Genomic DNA, 17,972 nt, shown 5'->3' with positions numbered 1-17,972 from the left:
GGCAGATAGATAATATGGAAGAGAGAGATCAGATCAAACCAATGGTCCTAGAGATGGTCAGGATAAACAACACATCCTCTGTATTTTGAATAGTTTTCTCAAGTGTAGCTGTTGGTTTCACAGAATTCAAAGCAAGGAGAAATGGTCCCATCTCCATTTTTTGAAGGAGACAGTGTTTATTGAAGAAAGCCACTGAATTAACAAATGCATCACATTCTATAACCTTCTTTCCCTGAGGTTGAAGAGAAGACAATAAATAATAGTAAATATAAATATAGGCAATCAATCATCACAGTCCACAAGATGAAAAATTTCTCAGAAGACTGTGTTAATGGAGGAATTGTTATTTTCAATTTTCTTGTCTCTTCCATCTATGGATGCCTTGGATAATCTGAGACAAAGCTCAAGTGAATGGAACCAGCTGCCCAAAATGAATGCTGTCAAGTGAGAAGTTGCAGAGCTATGACTCCAGGCGGTATTATGAATTAATCTGAGATAGAGTTTCAGCTCCAAAGTTCAATCATGGGCTTGGAATGTACTCCAAAATATGTTCACAGCCAGGCAGAGATGATGTCAGATACTAGTTTCAGAAACAACAAGGGTTGAGTGACTCATGACATATCATTAATCCCAACCCACAGCAATCCCCTGGCCCCAGAAGGTCTATTTATTGGATCTAATCAAATGAAAATATAATGAGTGGATGGACTATAATAATGAGGAGTTAGAAATGTTAGAGAAGAACAATAAACCAGCTTTGAGGCTTTAAGCAGAAATGAAGTAGTGGAGAATGTCAGTAATAATTCATATATTTGGAAAAAAAGCTCCATAAATGAAGGAAAACACAGAGAACTAAATATGCATTCCAAGCAATAAGACAATTATGGATTGGTTTTTAATGCTTTCTTTGAGAGATTCCCATTTCATATACAGATTGTTCATTTTGAGAATGAACCAAATTACCTTAGAGAAAGTTTGGGAGTTTTAGATATTGAACAGTAAACACCACACAGACACACACACTCACAGACAAACACATATACACTCTCCCCCTTCCCTTTATTTGTTTTGATTTGTTTTTCTTTTCAGAATCTTTCCATCTCACAAACTCAACTCCATGCCTTACCATGTCTTTCAAAATATTAACTGATCAAAATTCAAAACGTATATCAAATCCCTTCTATTTGAATGATAAAAAATATATATGCAGCAAGCAAATCCAAAAAAAAGAAACTGTTTTGGAAACATTTTGAATCTTTTATGACAAACACTCTGCTGTGGGTTAAGTAATATATACCTTCAGTGTGAAACCATGCAACTCAGATTGTAATATGAACCCACAGTCTTTTAACTGAGATCACCCACCTGGTCTCAAGACTTAATGAAGTTCTGGTTCTTGATGTCTCATTGTAGAAAGAATTCAGTGACAGACAAAGTGATAGGTAAGAAGTGGACTTATTTAGAGAGAATTACACTTCACAGACAAAGTGTAGACCATCTCAGGAGGCAAGAGCAGCCCTGAAATGTAGTATGGTTAATTTTTATGGGCTGGGTAATTTCATGGGCTAATGAGTGGTAAGATTATTCCAACTATATGGGAGAAAGGGCAGAGATTTCCAGAAATTGGGCCACTGCCCAGTTTTTTGTCTCTGATGGTCAGCCTTGGATTATATCATGCAAAATGCCAGGCTGGATGAAGCACAAGCTAGAATCAAGATTGTGGAGAGAAATATCAACAACCTCTAATATGCAGATGACAACATGCCTATGGTAGAAAGGGAAAAGGAACTAAAGAGCCTCTTAATGAAAGTGAAAGAAGAGAGTGAAAAAGCTAGCTTAAAACTCGACATTCAAAAAAAGAAGATCATGGCCTCTGGTCCCGTAACTTTATGGCAAATAGACGGGGAAACAATGGAAACAGTGAGAGACTTTATATTCTTTGGCTCCAAAATTACTGTGGATGGTTACTGCAGCCATGAAATGAAAGGACACTTGCTCCTTGGAAGAAAAGCTATGACAAATCTAGAGACATGGACTTCCCTGGTGGTCCAATGGTTAAGAATTGGCCTGCCAATGCAGGGGACATGGGTTTGATCCTTGGTCCAGGAGGATCCCACATGCCGTGGAGCAACTAAGCCCCAACTACTGAACTCATTCTCTAGAGCCTATCCTCTGCAACAAGACAACAAATGAGAAGGCTGTGCACCACAACTAGACAGTAGCCCCCCTCACCACAACTAAAGAAAGCCAACACACAGCATCAAAGACCCATGCAGCCAAAAATAAATAAATAAAATTAAAAAAAAATCGGAGACATAACTTTGCTGACAAAGGTCTGTATAGTTCAAGCTATGACTTTTCCAGTAGTCATGTAAGGATGTGAGAGTTGGACCATAAAGACGGCTGAATGCCCAAGAATTGATGCTTTTGAACTATGGTGTTGGAGAAGACTCTTGAGAGTCCCTTGGACTGCAAGGAGATCCTAAAGTAAATCAATCTTGGATATTCATTGGAAGGACTGATCCTGAAACTCCAATACTTTGGCCACCTGATATAAGGAGCTGACTCATTGGAAAAGACCCTGATGCTGGGAAAGATTGAAGACAGGATGAGAAGGTGACCAAAGAGGACAAGATGGTTGGGTGGCATCACCAACTCAAGGGACATGAGTTTGAGCAAACTCTGGGAGATAGTGAAGGACAGAGAAACCTGGTGTGCTGCAGTCCATGGGGTCACAAATAGTCGGACATAACTGAGTGACTGAACAACTTCTTGGAGCTGTCATGGTGCCTGTGGGTGTGTCATTTAACTTGCTGATGTGTTACAATGAGTGTATTCTGAGGTTTGAGGTATAGTGGAAGTGGACTTTTCTACCATCTTGGACGTGAACTGGTTCTAATCAGTTTATGTCATGTCCTTGGGCTATGTCATTCTTCTAAAGGTTGTTTCCTGCCAACAACTTCCTTACCGAAGTTAGTAACACTTAACAAAATATTAATGAAATTGAACATTATGTAACAGTATTGGATATAGTCAGTAATATACTTAAAGAATATCCTAGGTAGTACACAAGAAAATCTGCTCTACTCTTGAATAGCTGTGCAATTGTCTGCAGGAGCTAGCATTTTTAATGAGTTAACCTGATTAATTATTTGAATTCTTCACATCTTTAGCTAAAGTAGCCCTCCCTTAAGTTTGAGAATAACATATAAATGACCATCATTTCTCCTTCACTCCCACACTCCCTTTTTCATTTATGCAGCAAAGACCTTTATTACAACAAACTTTGAAGCTATTATAAATGGCAAATTAATTATCTAGCATCAGAAACTTTCTAGCTTATTTTGTTAGCATTTCTGCTTTTGCAAATATTTGTGTATTTAAAATGCCCTATCTTTTCCAGTAAAGAAAAGTGATTTTGCAAACCTACTTAATCAGCCTTTCCATGCATTTACTAGGGCTCTACAGAACTGAAAAATGTCACCCTATTGCTGTGCTGATACTGGATGTTGTGAGATGCATATAAAACTAAAATTAAGCCAATAGGTTTAATCCCATTTTCTCTGTACTGTGTGTCTCCACTGAGCAGATCTTGTCCATCTCAAAATCATTTTGACAGTTTTCATTGATATATAAGTTTTAAATGACTGCTTAAAAAATGGAGGCTTATAGAATATAACTCACAGGAAATCTTTAATGTGGAAAGCGAAAAACTTCCATTTGTGTGTTGATGGTAGGCTTGTCTCAAAACTTATTTATTATTAATCTTTAAAAAATATTTATCAAGGAAATTTCCTGGCAATCCAACGGTTAGGACTTGGAGCTGTAACTGCCATGAACCAAGTTCAATGCCTGGTCAGGGAACCAAGATCCTGCAATCTGCAAGGTGCAACCATAAATAAATAAATAATTTATCAAGAAATTACAACCTTCTGTTGACTTCTTAAGTGAAATGGAAATAGTTGGGCTTCTACTCCTGCCCACAGATTTCTCAAGTGCTTGTTGACTACAACTCATATCACTTTACTAGAGAATTTCAGTTCTGCTTCCAAGGGTTTTTAATTTTGGTAAATTTTGTCCATTTTCTTTCTTTGCTATTTGTACTTTTGTGTCATATCTATGAAACAATTGCCTAATCTAAGTCACAAAATTTACCTCTACATTCTCTGTTTAGAGTTTTATAATTTTAGCCCATACAGTTAGGAGCTTGATTGATTGTGTGTATGTGTGTGTGTTGTGTATGATATAATAGGAATCCAACTTCACTATTTTCCATATGGCAATCCAGCTGTCCTAGCACCAATTCTTTAAAAGGTGATTTTCTAAAGTGAATTGTTTTAGAACCCTAGCTGGCAGTAAGTTTAACATAATTGTGAGGGCTTATCTCTGGAGTCTCAATTTTATTCCATTGACCTATGTGTCTAATCTTATGCCAGTATCACTCTGCCTTGATCACTGGAGTTTGTAGTTAAGTTTGAAGCTGGGAAGTCTTTCAACTTTGTCCTTATTTTTCACAATCATTTTTGCTATTCTGGGTCTTTTAAACTTCCATATGAATTTTGGGATCAATTTGTACAAAAAAGACAGATGATTTTTATGGGAATTTAATTTGTAAATCAACTTGAGAAGTAGTGCCACCTTAACAATTTTAAGTCTTCTGATCCATGAACATGGGATGTCTTTCCATTTATCTAGGTCTTGTTTAATTTTGTTAAACAGTGTCTTATAATTATTAGAGTACAAATTTTACACTTCATTTGTCAAGTTAAATTTATTTCTACAAAGTTATTTCCATTTTGCAAAGATAATGTTTAGCTATGCTAAGTATTTGTGCCTTGGACAAAACTGACAGAAGGTTTGACTTGTATAATACAATAGCCTGTCAACCATACTTCTTCATAGGGAGGGTCAGAATGAAAAGACTGAGTTTTGAAGTCATAATCCTGATCTTCCACTTACCAGCTTTAGGAACTTGGACAAATAAAATGTCCTATGCCATTTTTATTATCTGAAAATAGACATTTAAAAACAAAGATGTTTACATTAGGCAGATTTTTTTGAAGATTTATGTAGTAATATATATAAAGTTCAAAGAATTATAACTGGCATGTGGTTAGCAGTTAATAAACATGAGTTGCTATTATTGTTACATATCCTTCTAGTCTCTCTTCTCCAAACCACTGCTAGGGGGCCACATTTCCATTTAGGATTATGTTACTACCTTCTGGTATGTTGAGACAGAAGAGAGGCTGAGCACTACTCAAGGTCTTGAACTCTTTGTTTTTCCATTGTTGAAGATCTCTTCTAGGAACCATCAGTGTGTTCCTCGGTTTGTGCGAGTCTGAGGTTCATTTTGTTGACATTTTACAGCTGGCCAGCTGGCTGGAAACTCCTCTGTTGAGATGTATCGCCAAGTGCTCCTGTCTGGTTGTCGCTGTGTGGAGTTGGACTGCTGGAAGGGACGAACTGCAGAAGAGGAGCCAGTCATCACCCATGGGTTCACCATGACCACAGAAATATCCTTCAAGGTAGAGTGAATGAATATTACTAAGAGAAGAAGCTAGTGAGACCTGACCCCCTTTTTGGGTAAAACCTGCTTTGGCAGGTTTAGCAGTATAAGGGTCACAGTTAAGTCCATAGGCTTATTTAAAATAATTTAAAGTAATCATATTTGCAATTTCTGAGGCTAAAATTTAGCAGTTTTTACCTGAGTGATTGGCATCAGGTGAACTGATCACCAAAATCTAAAGAAACTGTCTTATAAAAGGAAATATCAATTTATTTGCCTATTTAGCACATTCTTTTTTTTAAATTGTATTTTGTCATTGTGAAATACAACATATATAAAGAATGTGCTGTGCTAAATCGCTTCAGCCATGTCTGACTCTTTGCAACCCCATAAACTATAGCCCACTAGGCTTCTCTGTCCATGGGATTCTCCAGGCAAGAATACTGGAGTGGGTTGCCATTTCCTTCTCTATAGGAGTAGCATTGGGAGCAAAAAATTTCCAATACCCAGCTTTTAGCCCTGGAATACTTGGGATGTGATAAAATGAGCATCTATCATTTGAGAAGGCAGCAAAAAGAACCAAGATTTTCAAGGGACAGCCAGGATTCAGTTTAGACAAATGGATTTCCTGATATTTTACTTGACAGCAAAATATATATATATGTTCAGAAGGAATATTTACACCTTCAAATGTATTTACTATGTTGTGAAATAGACTTGTCATGATTTCTGAAACTTCAGTTCAGTCACTCAGTTGTGTCTGACTCTTTGTGACCCCATGGACTGCAGCACGCCAAGCTTCCCTGTCCATCACCAACTCCTGGAGCTTGCTCAAACTCATGTCCATTTAGTCGGTGATGCCATCCAACCATCTCATCCTCTGTCCTCCCTTTCTCCTGCCTTCAATCTTTCCCAGCATCAGGGTCTTTTCCAATGAGTCAGTTCTTCACATCAGGTCGCCAGAGTATTCTGAAACTTAGGTTACTATATAGCAATTACCCACTCCAGCATTCTGGCCTGGAGAATTCCATGGACTGTATAGTCCATGGGGTCGCAAAGAGTCAGACACGACTGAGCGACTTTCACTTTCACTATATTTTACAACAATGTTTAATATGGGGTTGACCTTAATTCTGATGAAAATCTTCAGAAGTTTTATCTGCTCTTGAAGTTGAGCACTCTTTTTTTTTTTTTTGGTATCTCACTGATCAGAATTTATTGAGCTGGTAATCAAAGAAAAGCAATAGAAAACTATTCAATTCTGTCTCACTGTGGAGCAATGAATTTGGGCATCAACAGAGCTAAGTTTGAATCTTGCCTTTGCTTTTATCAGTTGGGTGTCCTTAGACAAATTATGTTAATTGTTCTGTAAATTAACTTTTCATCTGTAAAACTGATACAATATTACCTTCACCAGGTCATTCACGGAGTGAGCACTCAATGCCTTTTGGTTTTTCTTTAATGGAAAATCCACGTGTTTTTGTTCCATTTCTGTAGTCCCCCACCTTCCCATCTCCTGCCATGGTCCCTTGTCAGCTAAGATACCAGCCCTAACCTGTTGGGCTCTTTTTAAAAAGTGGGGGACACATAACTGTTGTGTGGAGTGGATGCAATTTGGGCTCATCCATCTGTTGATGGATGGAGAGGATCATGCAATGGGGGACAGCACATCCAGATGGAACCCTTGTGAGCAAGGGGACCGATGGACTTGTGCATATACCCACTGCCAAGAGGGCCATTCACAGCCCTGCCCACCACCCTCTCATGAGTCCATGTGAGGAGCAATTATATTTTCTTAAACATTTATAATCCTCAAGATTGTTTGAGTTCCTTTAGGGGTAAGGGGGACTATAGGGGGAATATAAACACCAAGCACATTCTAAGGCATATTTATTTTATGTGAAGCTTTTGCTTCTTGCCTCAGCCATCAAGTCAGCTTAGAATGACTCTCTCTGTTCACTTGAACTTACAAGTGGTCCTTCAATCACATTTGTGATCCCAGAGTCACAGGCTGGTGAGCATCTATTCCTGGGCTCCAGAAGCACAAATTTTCAACCACATGCACACACTTGTTGACAGACTTAGAGACTAAAAAACTAAATCTAGCTCAGAATTCTGCTTCCTCTCTCTGCCTACTGCAGTTGAGGGTGAGGTGCAGCCAAAAAAGAGCAGGAAACTCGTTATTCTGGCGGTTGGTTCTGCTTCCTGCTATTGTGTGTTTGCAGGATAGATAATTCTGTCAGAGATGTGAGTGAGTGTGTGGTGGTGGTGCTGGGTGGGGATGAGTGTGAGGAATAGAAATGCCAGCCTGTTTTGTAGAAACAGAGCAGGAATTCTCTGCATCAGGATTAGGACTAAAGAGAGGTGAGTGAAGTGTCTTACATCCAAAATTTATGGAGGTGTCTATTCTCACTGGTGTGTAAACGCAGACGTGGCACCTGAGATTGAGCATCTCTTTAAATTTTGCACTTAGGCACCTCATCTGCCTCACCCAAGTCCCAGCCCCACTCTGCCTGATTATCAGCATGCAGCCTGCTTTTCCAGAACCCACTGTGTACAGTGACTTTTTCATAAAGGGTAAGAAGAGAAATGGGGCCAAGGCCCTGTGTGCCCTCTCATCCTCAGTACCCCTGCCTGTGACTCCCCTAGGCTGCAGCTCCACTGGCCTCTGTGCTATTTCCCGACCAAGCTAGGCAGGTATACCTCACAGCCTTTGCCAGTTTGCACCTCTGCCTGAGACAGTCTTCCCCCAATTATCTGCATGGCTCACCTCTTAATCCCTTGAAAGTGTTAGTCGCTCAGTCATGTCCGACTCTTTGCAACTCCATGGACTATAGCCTGCCAGGCTCCTCTGTCCTTGGAATTCTCCAGGCAAGAATACTAGGGTGGGTTGCCATTCCCTCCTCCAGGGCATTTTCTGACCCAGGGATCAAACCTGGGTTTTTTGCATTACAAAAAGATTCTTTACCATCTGAGCCACCAGGGAACTCCTTGAAGCCTTTCTCAAATGCCACCTTCTCAAGGAGGCCTCCTGGGACCTATTTAATACTGTGACCAGCCATCACACCCACTCCCACCTTCCTGGTCTGCTCCCCATCACTTTATTTCTTCCATTTACCAAATGGCACTTATCACCTCTAACACTCTGCTTAATTTACTCAATTATTTATTGAGATCCTTCTTTATTGGCTGTGTGTGTATGTGTGTGTGTGTGTGTGTTCACTCAGTCATGTCCAACTCTCTGTGACCCATGGACCGTAGCCCACCAGGCTCCTCTGTCCTTGGAATTTTCCAGCCCAGAATACTGAAGTATGTTGCCATTTCCTTCACCAGGGGATCTTTACAACCCAGGTATCGAACTTGTGTCTCTTACATCACCTGCATGGGCAGGCAGATTTTTTACCATTAGCACCATTAGCTGTGTCCTTCTAATAGCACTTAGCACCATAAAAATAGGGATCTTTGTTTTGTTTTCTAATCTGTCACAAGCACTTTAAAAAGAATCTGGCATAGGGCCTTCCCTGGCAGCCCGGTGGCTGAGACTTTGCCTTCCAATGCAGGGGATGTGGATTCGATCCTTGGTTGGGGAGCTAAGAGACCACATGCTCATGGCCAAACACCAAAACATGAATAGAAGCAATATTGTAATAAATTCAATAAAGACTTTTAAATGGTCCATAAAAAAGTCTTTTAAAAAAATTTTTAAAAGAACTGGCATATAATAGGTGCTGGTGAAGGGAAGCCTGGCATGCCACAGTGGGGTCACAAAGAGTCAGACACGACTGAGCAGCTGATCAACAATGAATTTTTTAAATTAATTTATTTTTTATTGAAGAATAATTGCTTTACAGAATTTTGCCACTTTTTCCATCCCTGGTGGCTCAGACCAATCTGCTTTCAATGTGGGAGACCTGGGTTCGATCCTTGGTTTAGGAAGATACCCTGGAGAAGGGAAAGGCTACCCACTGCAGTATTCTGGCCTGGAGAATCCCATGGACTGAGGAGCTTGGTGAGCTACAGTCCATGAGGTCTCAAAGAATCAGACATAACTGAATAACTGACACTTTCTCACTTTATTTCCACCCCCAAGCAAATAGACAAATTATAGTGAAGACTTCATTTTTAGTCTTTCTTGCCTCTGTTCATCAGGTAGATGAATTTTGTCTTTTCCATTTTTGCTGTAAAACTCCATATGTTGATAGGTGGTGAAAAAATTCTCTCAATGTTTGCCTGCATGGGCTATCCTGCATATTTGGACCTGATTTGCATGGTGTAATTAGACTATATTCTATAGCCACAGTGTGTATTGCAGCAGCAAAATAAACCAAGTGCAAAAGTCCATCATTTTTATGTCGCACAGTTTATCTGCTCTCAGTCTATGTGATCTGGAAAGCTTTGTGAGGTCTATGATATATCCCCACAGCAAAAGTTCCTATTGGCATTTACCACCTATTTATTGTTGGGGCAAAATAAAAAGGTGTGTTCTGAGAAAAGTGGACATGCTGTATTTCAGCCTCTTTATGAAGGACTTTTTATTTTGTACTCTGGATTTATTTATTACACACCCCATATATCTACCCATTGGTGTCTTTGCCTCACTGCCTTATTCTCTCCAATGGTTATGACATAGTAATTCGCCATTTGGTCTGCATTCTCTCTGCTCCTGAGAAGTCTCCTTCCTCTCACACTGGATGCCCACCTGCCTCCTCCACCCCCAAGCTGCTCCTTCTGCCCTACCCCAGGTAGCTCCTTTGTAACCAGCAATTATATAAGATGGAAAACAGAGTAAAGTGATAAAATATATAATGAAAATATATTAAATTTGAGTATGTGGTTAAATGGAGCATTTCTGGAAATAAAGCATCATTCTCTGAGAGAAGTAATAATAATTTAGGATGCAATTTAACTGCTACATAAATGCTCACATAAAATGGATATCCAAATACACCCTGTTATTGTCTGTCAAGGATAAAGGATTTCAAGGGCAATTTTTCCCACTGGAAGCTAGTAATTGAGCCATATAGTGCATAGATTATTGGATCCAGTATTAGAAATCTATGAAAAAAATGATTTTGGCTTAATAAGGGGCAATCAAGCAGTAAGGTACTTTCAGGCCCATGGTCCACTAAGGACAGCTTATGTGAAAGAACCAAACTTAAAAATTATGACTAGTCTCGTCCTCAGCAATCAGATGCTCCATTAAAGTATTCCAAAGGTATGAAAAACCAAAAGCCCTCTAAGGGAACTTGTTTTTTAAGTTCTCTCAAGTAAAATTGTTAGGGTTTCCCAGGTGACTTAGGAATAAAGAATCTTTCTGCCATGCAGGAAATGCAGGTTCAATCCCTGGGTCAAGAAGATCCCCTAGAGAAGGAAATGGCAACCCACTCCCAAAAGGAAAATCCCATGGACAGAGGAGCCTGTCAGGCTACAGTCCCTAGGGTTAAAAGAAGAGTCAGACACAAGTTAACGACTAAACAACAACTAGTAAAATTGTAAGATGAAATTCAGTAAATGTTTAAAGGTTCAAAAAGGTTTCCAGGGCTAGAGTTATGGTAGAGATGGGGAGAGGGAGGAGGGCGAGGCTGGGAGGAAGAGAGCAAGGAGAATGTTGAGGTTCAGAATGCAGTTCTGGAGCTGCCAGCCGGGGTTCCGGCACTGACTGGCTGCACTACCAGGGGAATCTCCTTACAGATCCAGCCTCTTTCTCAGGAGCATATGAGGGTGATAACAGTGCTTACCTCCTAGAGGTGTGCTGAGCATTCAGTGCTGTGTTTAGTCGTTCAGTCGTGACTGACTCTTTGCGACCCCATAGACTGTAGCCCACCAGGCTCCTCTGTCCATGGGATTCTCCAGGCCAGAATCCTGGAGTGGGTTGCCATGCCCTCCTCCAGAGGATCTTCCCAACCCAGGGATCGAACCCAGGTCTCCCACATTGCAGGTGGATTCTTTACCAACTGAGCCATCAGGGAAGAATTCAGTGACCCTACTTAATATACAACATGGCTTAAAATGATGCATGGTACATAGTGAGTACTCTATAAATGTTAGATACTTACATTATAATTGAAATTTTTTAAGCCACACTTTTAAATAGTAGCAGTATTAAATATGCAAGAAGTTATTAAGTTGGGGTGAAGGTGGGGGGTTGAATGAAGTCATTTGTAAAGCTGTCATGATAGAGGATGTGGGGAGTGCCCAGACACAACGTTCGGCCTCCACTTCACCTCTAGGAAGAGGCCAGAAGGCCGCACCACATGGCAAGTGAAACACAGCCCAGTCTTGGTAAGAGGCCCAGCGGGAACTGAGAAGGGTGTGACTGGTGGGTTTGGAGGCTTCAATGCGAACATGGGGCCCTCATTCAAATGCAAAGATGAAATGTGTACAATATCAGGACCAGGAAAGGGGGAGGCAGGATACATGAGGGGCTTCCCCGGTGGATCAGATGGTAAAGAATCCACCTCCAGTGCAGGGTGAATCCCTGTATGGGGAAGATCACTTGGAGAAGGGAATGGCTATCCACTCCAGTATTCCTGCATGGAGAATTCCATGGACAGAAAAGCCTAGTGGGCTACAGTTCATGGGGTCATGAAGAGTTGGACACGATTGAGTGACTAACACTTGCACTTTCTTCAGGGTAAATGAGTCAAGAAGGTCTAGGCAACCTAGAATTCAACAACATTTCAGGGCACACCAGAATCTTACTGTGGAAGTAGAGAGAATGCCACCCAGAGAATGAGAAAGACAGATGGGGACACGGACTCGCTACAAATGTGTGTGAGAGCAGGCCCCGAAAAAGACACGGGCATTTCATTGGTCAAACACAAAGAGAGATAGCCCCTTGGGCTTTCACTCACCTTCAGGCCTCTCATTGGCCTAAATGGTAATAGAGCAGGTCTAGAATTCAGTTCAGCTCAGTCGCTCAGTCGTGTCTGACACTTTGCAACCCCATGGACTGCAACACGGCAGGCTACCCTGTCTTTCACCAACTCCCAGAGCTTGCTCAAACTCATGTACATCAAGGCAGTGATGCCATCCAACCACCTCATCCTTTGTCATCCCCTTCTCCTCCTGTCTTCAATCCTTCCCAGCATCAGGGTCTTTCTAGTGAGTCAGTTCTTTGCATCAGGTGGCCAAAGTATTGGAGTTTCAGCTTCAGCATCAGTCCTTCCAATGAATACTCAGGACTTATTTTCTTTAGGAGGGACTGGTTGGATCTCCTTGCAATCCAAGGGACTCTCAAGAGTCTTCTCCAACACCACAGTTCAAAAGCATCAATTCTTTGGCTCTCAGCTTTCTTTATAATCCAACACTCACATCCATACATGACTACTGGAAAAACCACAGCTTTGACTGGAGCTTTGTTGGCAAGGTAATAACGTCTCTGCTTTTTTACATGCTATCTAGGTTGATCATAGCTTTTCTTCCAAGGAGCAAGCGTCTTTTTATTTCATGCTGGCAGCCACCGTCTACAGTGATTTTAGAGCCCCCCAAAATTAAGTCTCTCACTGTTTCCATTGTTTCCCCATCTATTTGCCATGAAGTGATGGGACCGGATGCCATGATCTTAGTTTTCTGAATGTTGAGTTTTAAGCCAACTTTTTCACTCTCCTCTTTCACTTTCACCAGGAGGCTCTTCAGTTCTTCGCTTTCTGCCATAAGGGTGATGTCATTTGAGCATCTCCCAGCAATCTTGATTAAAGCTTGTGCTTCATCCAGCCCAGCATTTCTCATGATGTACTCTGCATATAAGTTAAATAAGCAGGGTGACGATATACAGCCTTGACGTACCCCTTTCCTGATTTGGAACCAGTCTGTTGTTCCATGTCCAGTTCTAACTGTTGCTTCTTGACCTGCATACAGATTTCTCAGGAGGCAGGTCAGGTGGTCTGATATTCCCATCTCTTTCAGAATTTTCCACATTTTGTTGTGATCCACACAGTGAAAGGCTTTGGTGTAGTCAATAAAGCAGAAGTAGATTTTTTTCTGGAACTCTCTTGCTTTTTTGATGATCCAACAGATGTTGGCAATTTGATCTCTGGTTCCTCTGCCTTTTCTAAATCCAGCTGGAACATCTGGAAGTTCACGGTTCATGTACTTTTGAAGCCTGGCTTGGAAAATTTTGAGCATTACTTTGCTAGCGTGTGAGCCGAGTGCAATTGTGCGGTAGTTTGAACATTCTTTGCCATAACCTTTCTTTGGGATTGGAATGAAAACTGATCTTTTCCAGTCCTGTGGCCACTGCTGCGTTTTCCAAATTTGCTGGCATATTGAGTGTAGCACTTTCACAGCATCATCTTTCAGGATTTGAAATAGCTCAACTGGAATTCCATCACCTCCTCTAGCTTTGTCCGTAGTGACTTCCTAAGGCCCACTTGACTCTGCACTCCAGGATGTCTGGCCCTAGGTGAGTGATCACACCATCGTGGTTATCTGGGTCATGAAGATCTTTTTTGTGTAGGTCTTCTGTGTATTTTTTGCCACCTGTTCTTAATACCTTCTGCTTCTGTTAGGTCCATACCATTTCTCTCCTTTATTATGCCCATCTTTGCATGAAATATTCCCTTGGTATCTCTAATTTTCTTGAAGAGATCTCTAGTCTTTCCCATTCTGTTGTTTTCCTCTATTACTTTGCATTGATCACTGAGGAAGGCTTTCTTATCTCTCCTTGCTCTTATCTGTAGTCCATACAGAAAAAGCAGCTCCAACCTGAGATATCACCAGGCTCCTTGCAATCAGAAAAGAAAAATGCCAAAAACCAAGATGGCTCTTTTAAGACCTCGTTCAACAAAACCATGTGTCATTTTCACACGCATTTCAGCAATCAAAACAAAACACAAGGCCATGCCCACTATCAACAGATATCACAGCAAGGGGAGTGAATATATGGGGATGATGACAAAATATACACCAGCAGTTATTACAAGGATTTTTGGACCAGAATGATAGAGGTAGAGGTGCTAATATTTGGTTATATTCCAAATATATATTTGGACATGATTACAGATGAATTAAAAGATGTGATAGAAAGAGGAATCAAGAGTGGCTCTCATGTGCTTTGCCTGTGGCCAATAAAACAGTGCCAAATTTAGAAAATAAACAAAACCTAGCCCCTTTTTTCCCCCATACTTGATACCCACTTCCCTTATGACACCTATTTGCAATTCTTTTTTTTATTATTGAAGTATAGTTGATTTACAGTGTTTTGCCAATCTCTATTATACAATATGACTCAGTAATATACATATATACATTCTTTTTTTAGATTCTTTCCCATTATGGCATATCCCAGGAGATTAGATACAGTTCCTGTGCTATACAGTAGGATCTTGTTGTTTATCCATTCTATAAGTAATAGTTTGCATCTACCAACCCCAAATTCTCCATCCACCCCTCTCTCTCTCTCTTCTCCCCTTTGGCAGCCACAAGTTTGATCTCTATGTCTGTGAGTCTGTTTCTGTTTCATAGATAGGTTCATTTGTGCCATATTTTAGACTCTCTATATAAAGTGATATCATATGGTATTTGTCTTTTTCTGATTTACTTAGTACTATAACCTCTAGTTGCATGCATGTTGCTGCAAAAGACATTATTTTGTTCTTTTTATGGCTGAGTAATATTCCATTGTATATACATACCACATCTTCTTTATCCATTCATCTGTCAACAGACATTTAGGTTTTTTCCATGTCTTGGCTGTTGTGACTAGTGCCGTGCAATTCTTTTGATGGCTTTGATCTTAGCTGGCTAAGGTCATTAGCTTCATGGGAGTTACCAAAATAGTTAAGAGCACAAACTCTACAGTCAGACAGACTTTCATGGGTTTCTTGGACTCTCTTCTCTGTGACCTTGGGCATATTGATTAATATCTCTGAGTTTTCATTTTATAATCTGTAAGATGAGGGCTAGTATTTTCCTTAGGGACTGTTTATGGCATGAGATAAGATCTTTGTCTGGCATGTAACTGCTTATCTAATGGCAGCTATGTTTGTATTAGTTGGGTTTAGGGTGAATGGAGAGGGAGGCATCAGCAAGGTGAGTAACCTCGGTTCCCTTGAGATTATCTGCCCATCACGAGCTGCATCCTTTACCTCCTCTCTCTGCATCCTCACAACAAGGTTGTGGAATGAGGCTTATTACTCCCACTTTGCAGGCCAGCAAGCTAAATGTACAGAGGTATTAAGTGATTTTTCTCAAGGTCACACAGCTTGTAAGTCTAAGAAGAAGGATTCAAATACAAGCCTGTTTGAATCCAAAACCTACACTCAAATAAATCAAATAAAGAGTTTAAAATCTGACCATTGCTTGCTATTTATAGTACACTTATTTTTGATGGTATCAACTAAAATAATGTATGAAAGGCAATCTGTGAATTCACTCTTAAGAAACAGTGAGTGATTCTTTTGCTCCATGCAGTCAATTCCTTCTTAGAGGATATATGCAAATGCAGTCCAGAATTAGAAATCCTTATTTATACTCTGCAGCCAGAGAAATAGCTTTCTGGCATGGATAGCAAGCAAGCTATGATTTCTTTAAGGAAGGTAGAGAAGATAATGGAAAGGCCTCAGGTATAAGAAATCAGAGTGAAAATTCCCACTTGGAAGAAGAAGATGTGAAGAATAAATGCAATCAAAATTAAAAAAAAAAAAAAGGATGTGAAGCCACAAGAGTATTGACAGTGATAAAATTAAAAATAAATGAGATCCATCCTTTAATACCTACTCAATAAGGAAGACATTTTGAAAAAAATAATGTCCAAAGTTTGTGAATATGCATTGAAAGCTGATCTATTATTCTAGGCAGTCTAAGATGAAAAGTAATTTGGAGAAACACAGGAGACTGGAAAAAATTCCTATTTTTAATTTAATAATTCCCCTTCTGAGAACTCATTCTTTAAAAATAATTCAAAATTTAAGGGAAAAAATGAAGAGGTTCTTTGGAGACCTATTTGAATGATAGCTCTTAAAATATGCCTGCCCAACAATTGGGTAATGGTTAAATAAATTATGATATTGCCACTCCCTAAAACTCTATACAGATAGTAAAGCTGTGACCTATACATTAAAAAAAAAAATAGATTGAAAAATGAAGTACTGACACATATTACAGAATGGATGAACCCTGAGAGTAGGCTCAATGATAAAAATGTGGCTCAATGATTTGGTGATAAAAATGTCTTAACTTAGATTGGGGTAATGATTGCAAAGTGTGAATATTAAAAATTTTCAGCTGTATATTTTGGATGAATTATGTCTCATAACAATATTAAAATACAAATAAAATATTTACTATAATTAAAAAATAAGTTATGCAAATACATGAGAAACAAACATAGAAATAAATATAACAAAATGCCTGCAGTGAATTTATGGGTGAAAAATTTTGCCTTCTCTTTGTCCAAAATACTTATAATGAGATTAGATTCCTTTCATTATTTTTTTAAAAAAATGTAATTAACAAAGAGGAGAACAATTCCTCTTCACAATTATGACTCCCCTCCACCCAAATCCAGTTTTCTTTCTTTTATCTTGCTAAGATAAGAGTAATAAAATTTACAATCCAGCAGCCTGCAAACCCCCTCTAGCCATTTTAGGCCATTTGATACAATTCAATGAATGAAAAAGACAATGGTATTAAAGGGTATAACTTAAAAAAAATAGACACATTAAACTTCTGGCTTATTGAATATATATGTTCTCATTTTCAGGAAGTGATCGAAGCCATTGCTGAATGTGCATTTAAGACTTCACCTTTTCCAATTCTGCTTTCATTTGAGAACCATGTGGATTCGTAAGTATTCAGCACATTCAATAGGGGGTCTTTTCTCCAAATAGAGCATGTTTAATCATTGTTAATCAGGTTTAAGATATTTGCCATTATTAATGGTATTCCCCAGTTAAGCTGTATATTAAGTGGCACATGTTCACCTGTATATGATGGGATTCATTGGTTTAAATTTTATTAACATTAGAATGATCCATTGGACTTGTAGAATCTATTTTCTTGCCAGGATAGGATTTTAAATTAAGGACTCCTCTTTTTACAGTGAAATGAAACCCATTTCCTTATATAATACATGTCTCTATTTCAGTAGCTGCTCTTATAACCCTCCTTCATTAGCTCTTTCTACTGTGTGCAAATTTATAGTTAGTTTTGCCACCCTAACATGGCTGGTTCTGTACACACTAGAGCTGATGGAGGGTGAGTTAAATATATTAATTATATTTTGCCACTTTGGACTTACACAGAACTCAGACCACTAAATTCTCCCTCCTTCCTATTTTTGTTGGTTTCCCATTTGCTAATATTTGTAAATATTTTATTTCAAAACAACGTGAGTTTTTTGCTGAGCCACATAAAAAATAGGTAATTTTTACTTACCTCTTTCATTCATTACAAAGGATCACAGTTAGGCACCTTTACATCAGATATATGCATATTAATTTATCATACAGTTACTCAATCT

At 39.4% G+C, this 17,972-nt stretch overlaps 1 protein-coding gene across 1 annotated transcript in view; it reads left to right on the top strand.

Annotated features, from left to right (window-relative positions):
* PLCB1 (phospholipase C beta 1) overlaps nucleotides 1-17,972 on the top strand; it is an 859,183-nt gene that overhangs the window by 661,098 nt on the left and 180,113 nt on the right. The window contains exons 11-12 of the mRNA XM_081559124.1: nucleotides 5,371-5,528; nucleotides 17,214-17,296. Of these exons, the coding sequence (XP_081415250.1) occupies nucleotides 5,371-5,528; nucleotides 17,214-17,296 (241 nt within the window). The remainder of the gene's footprint in view (nucleotides 1-5,370; nucleotides 5,529-17,213; nucleotides 17,297-17,972) is intronic.

Source organism: Giraffa tippelskirchi, chromosome 13 (genome assembly GCF_054371585.1).
Source record: "Giraffa tippelskirchi isolate mGirTip1 chromosome 13, T2T-mGirTip1v1.2.pri, whole genome shotgun sequence".
Lineage (NCBI taxonomy): Eukaryota > Metazoa > Chordata > Mammalia > Artiodactyla > Giraffidae > Giraffa > Giraffa tippelskirchi.
The sequence above is the reverse complement of the archived record's forward strand: the minus strand, read 5'-3'. Positions and strand labels throughout refer to the sequence as shown.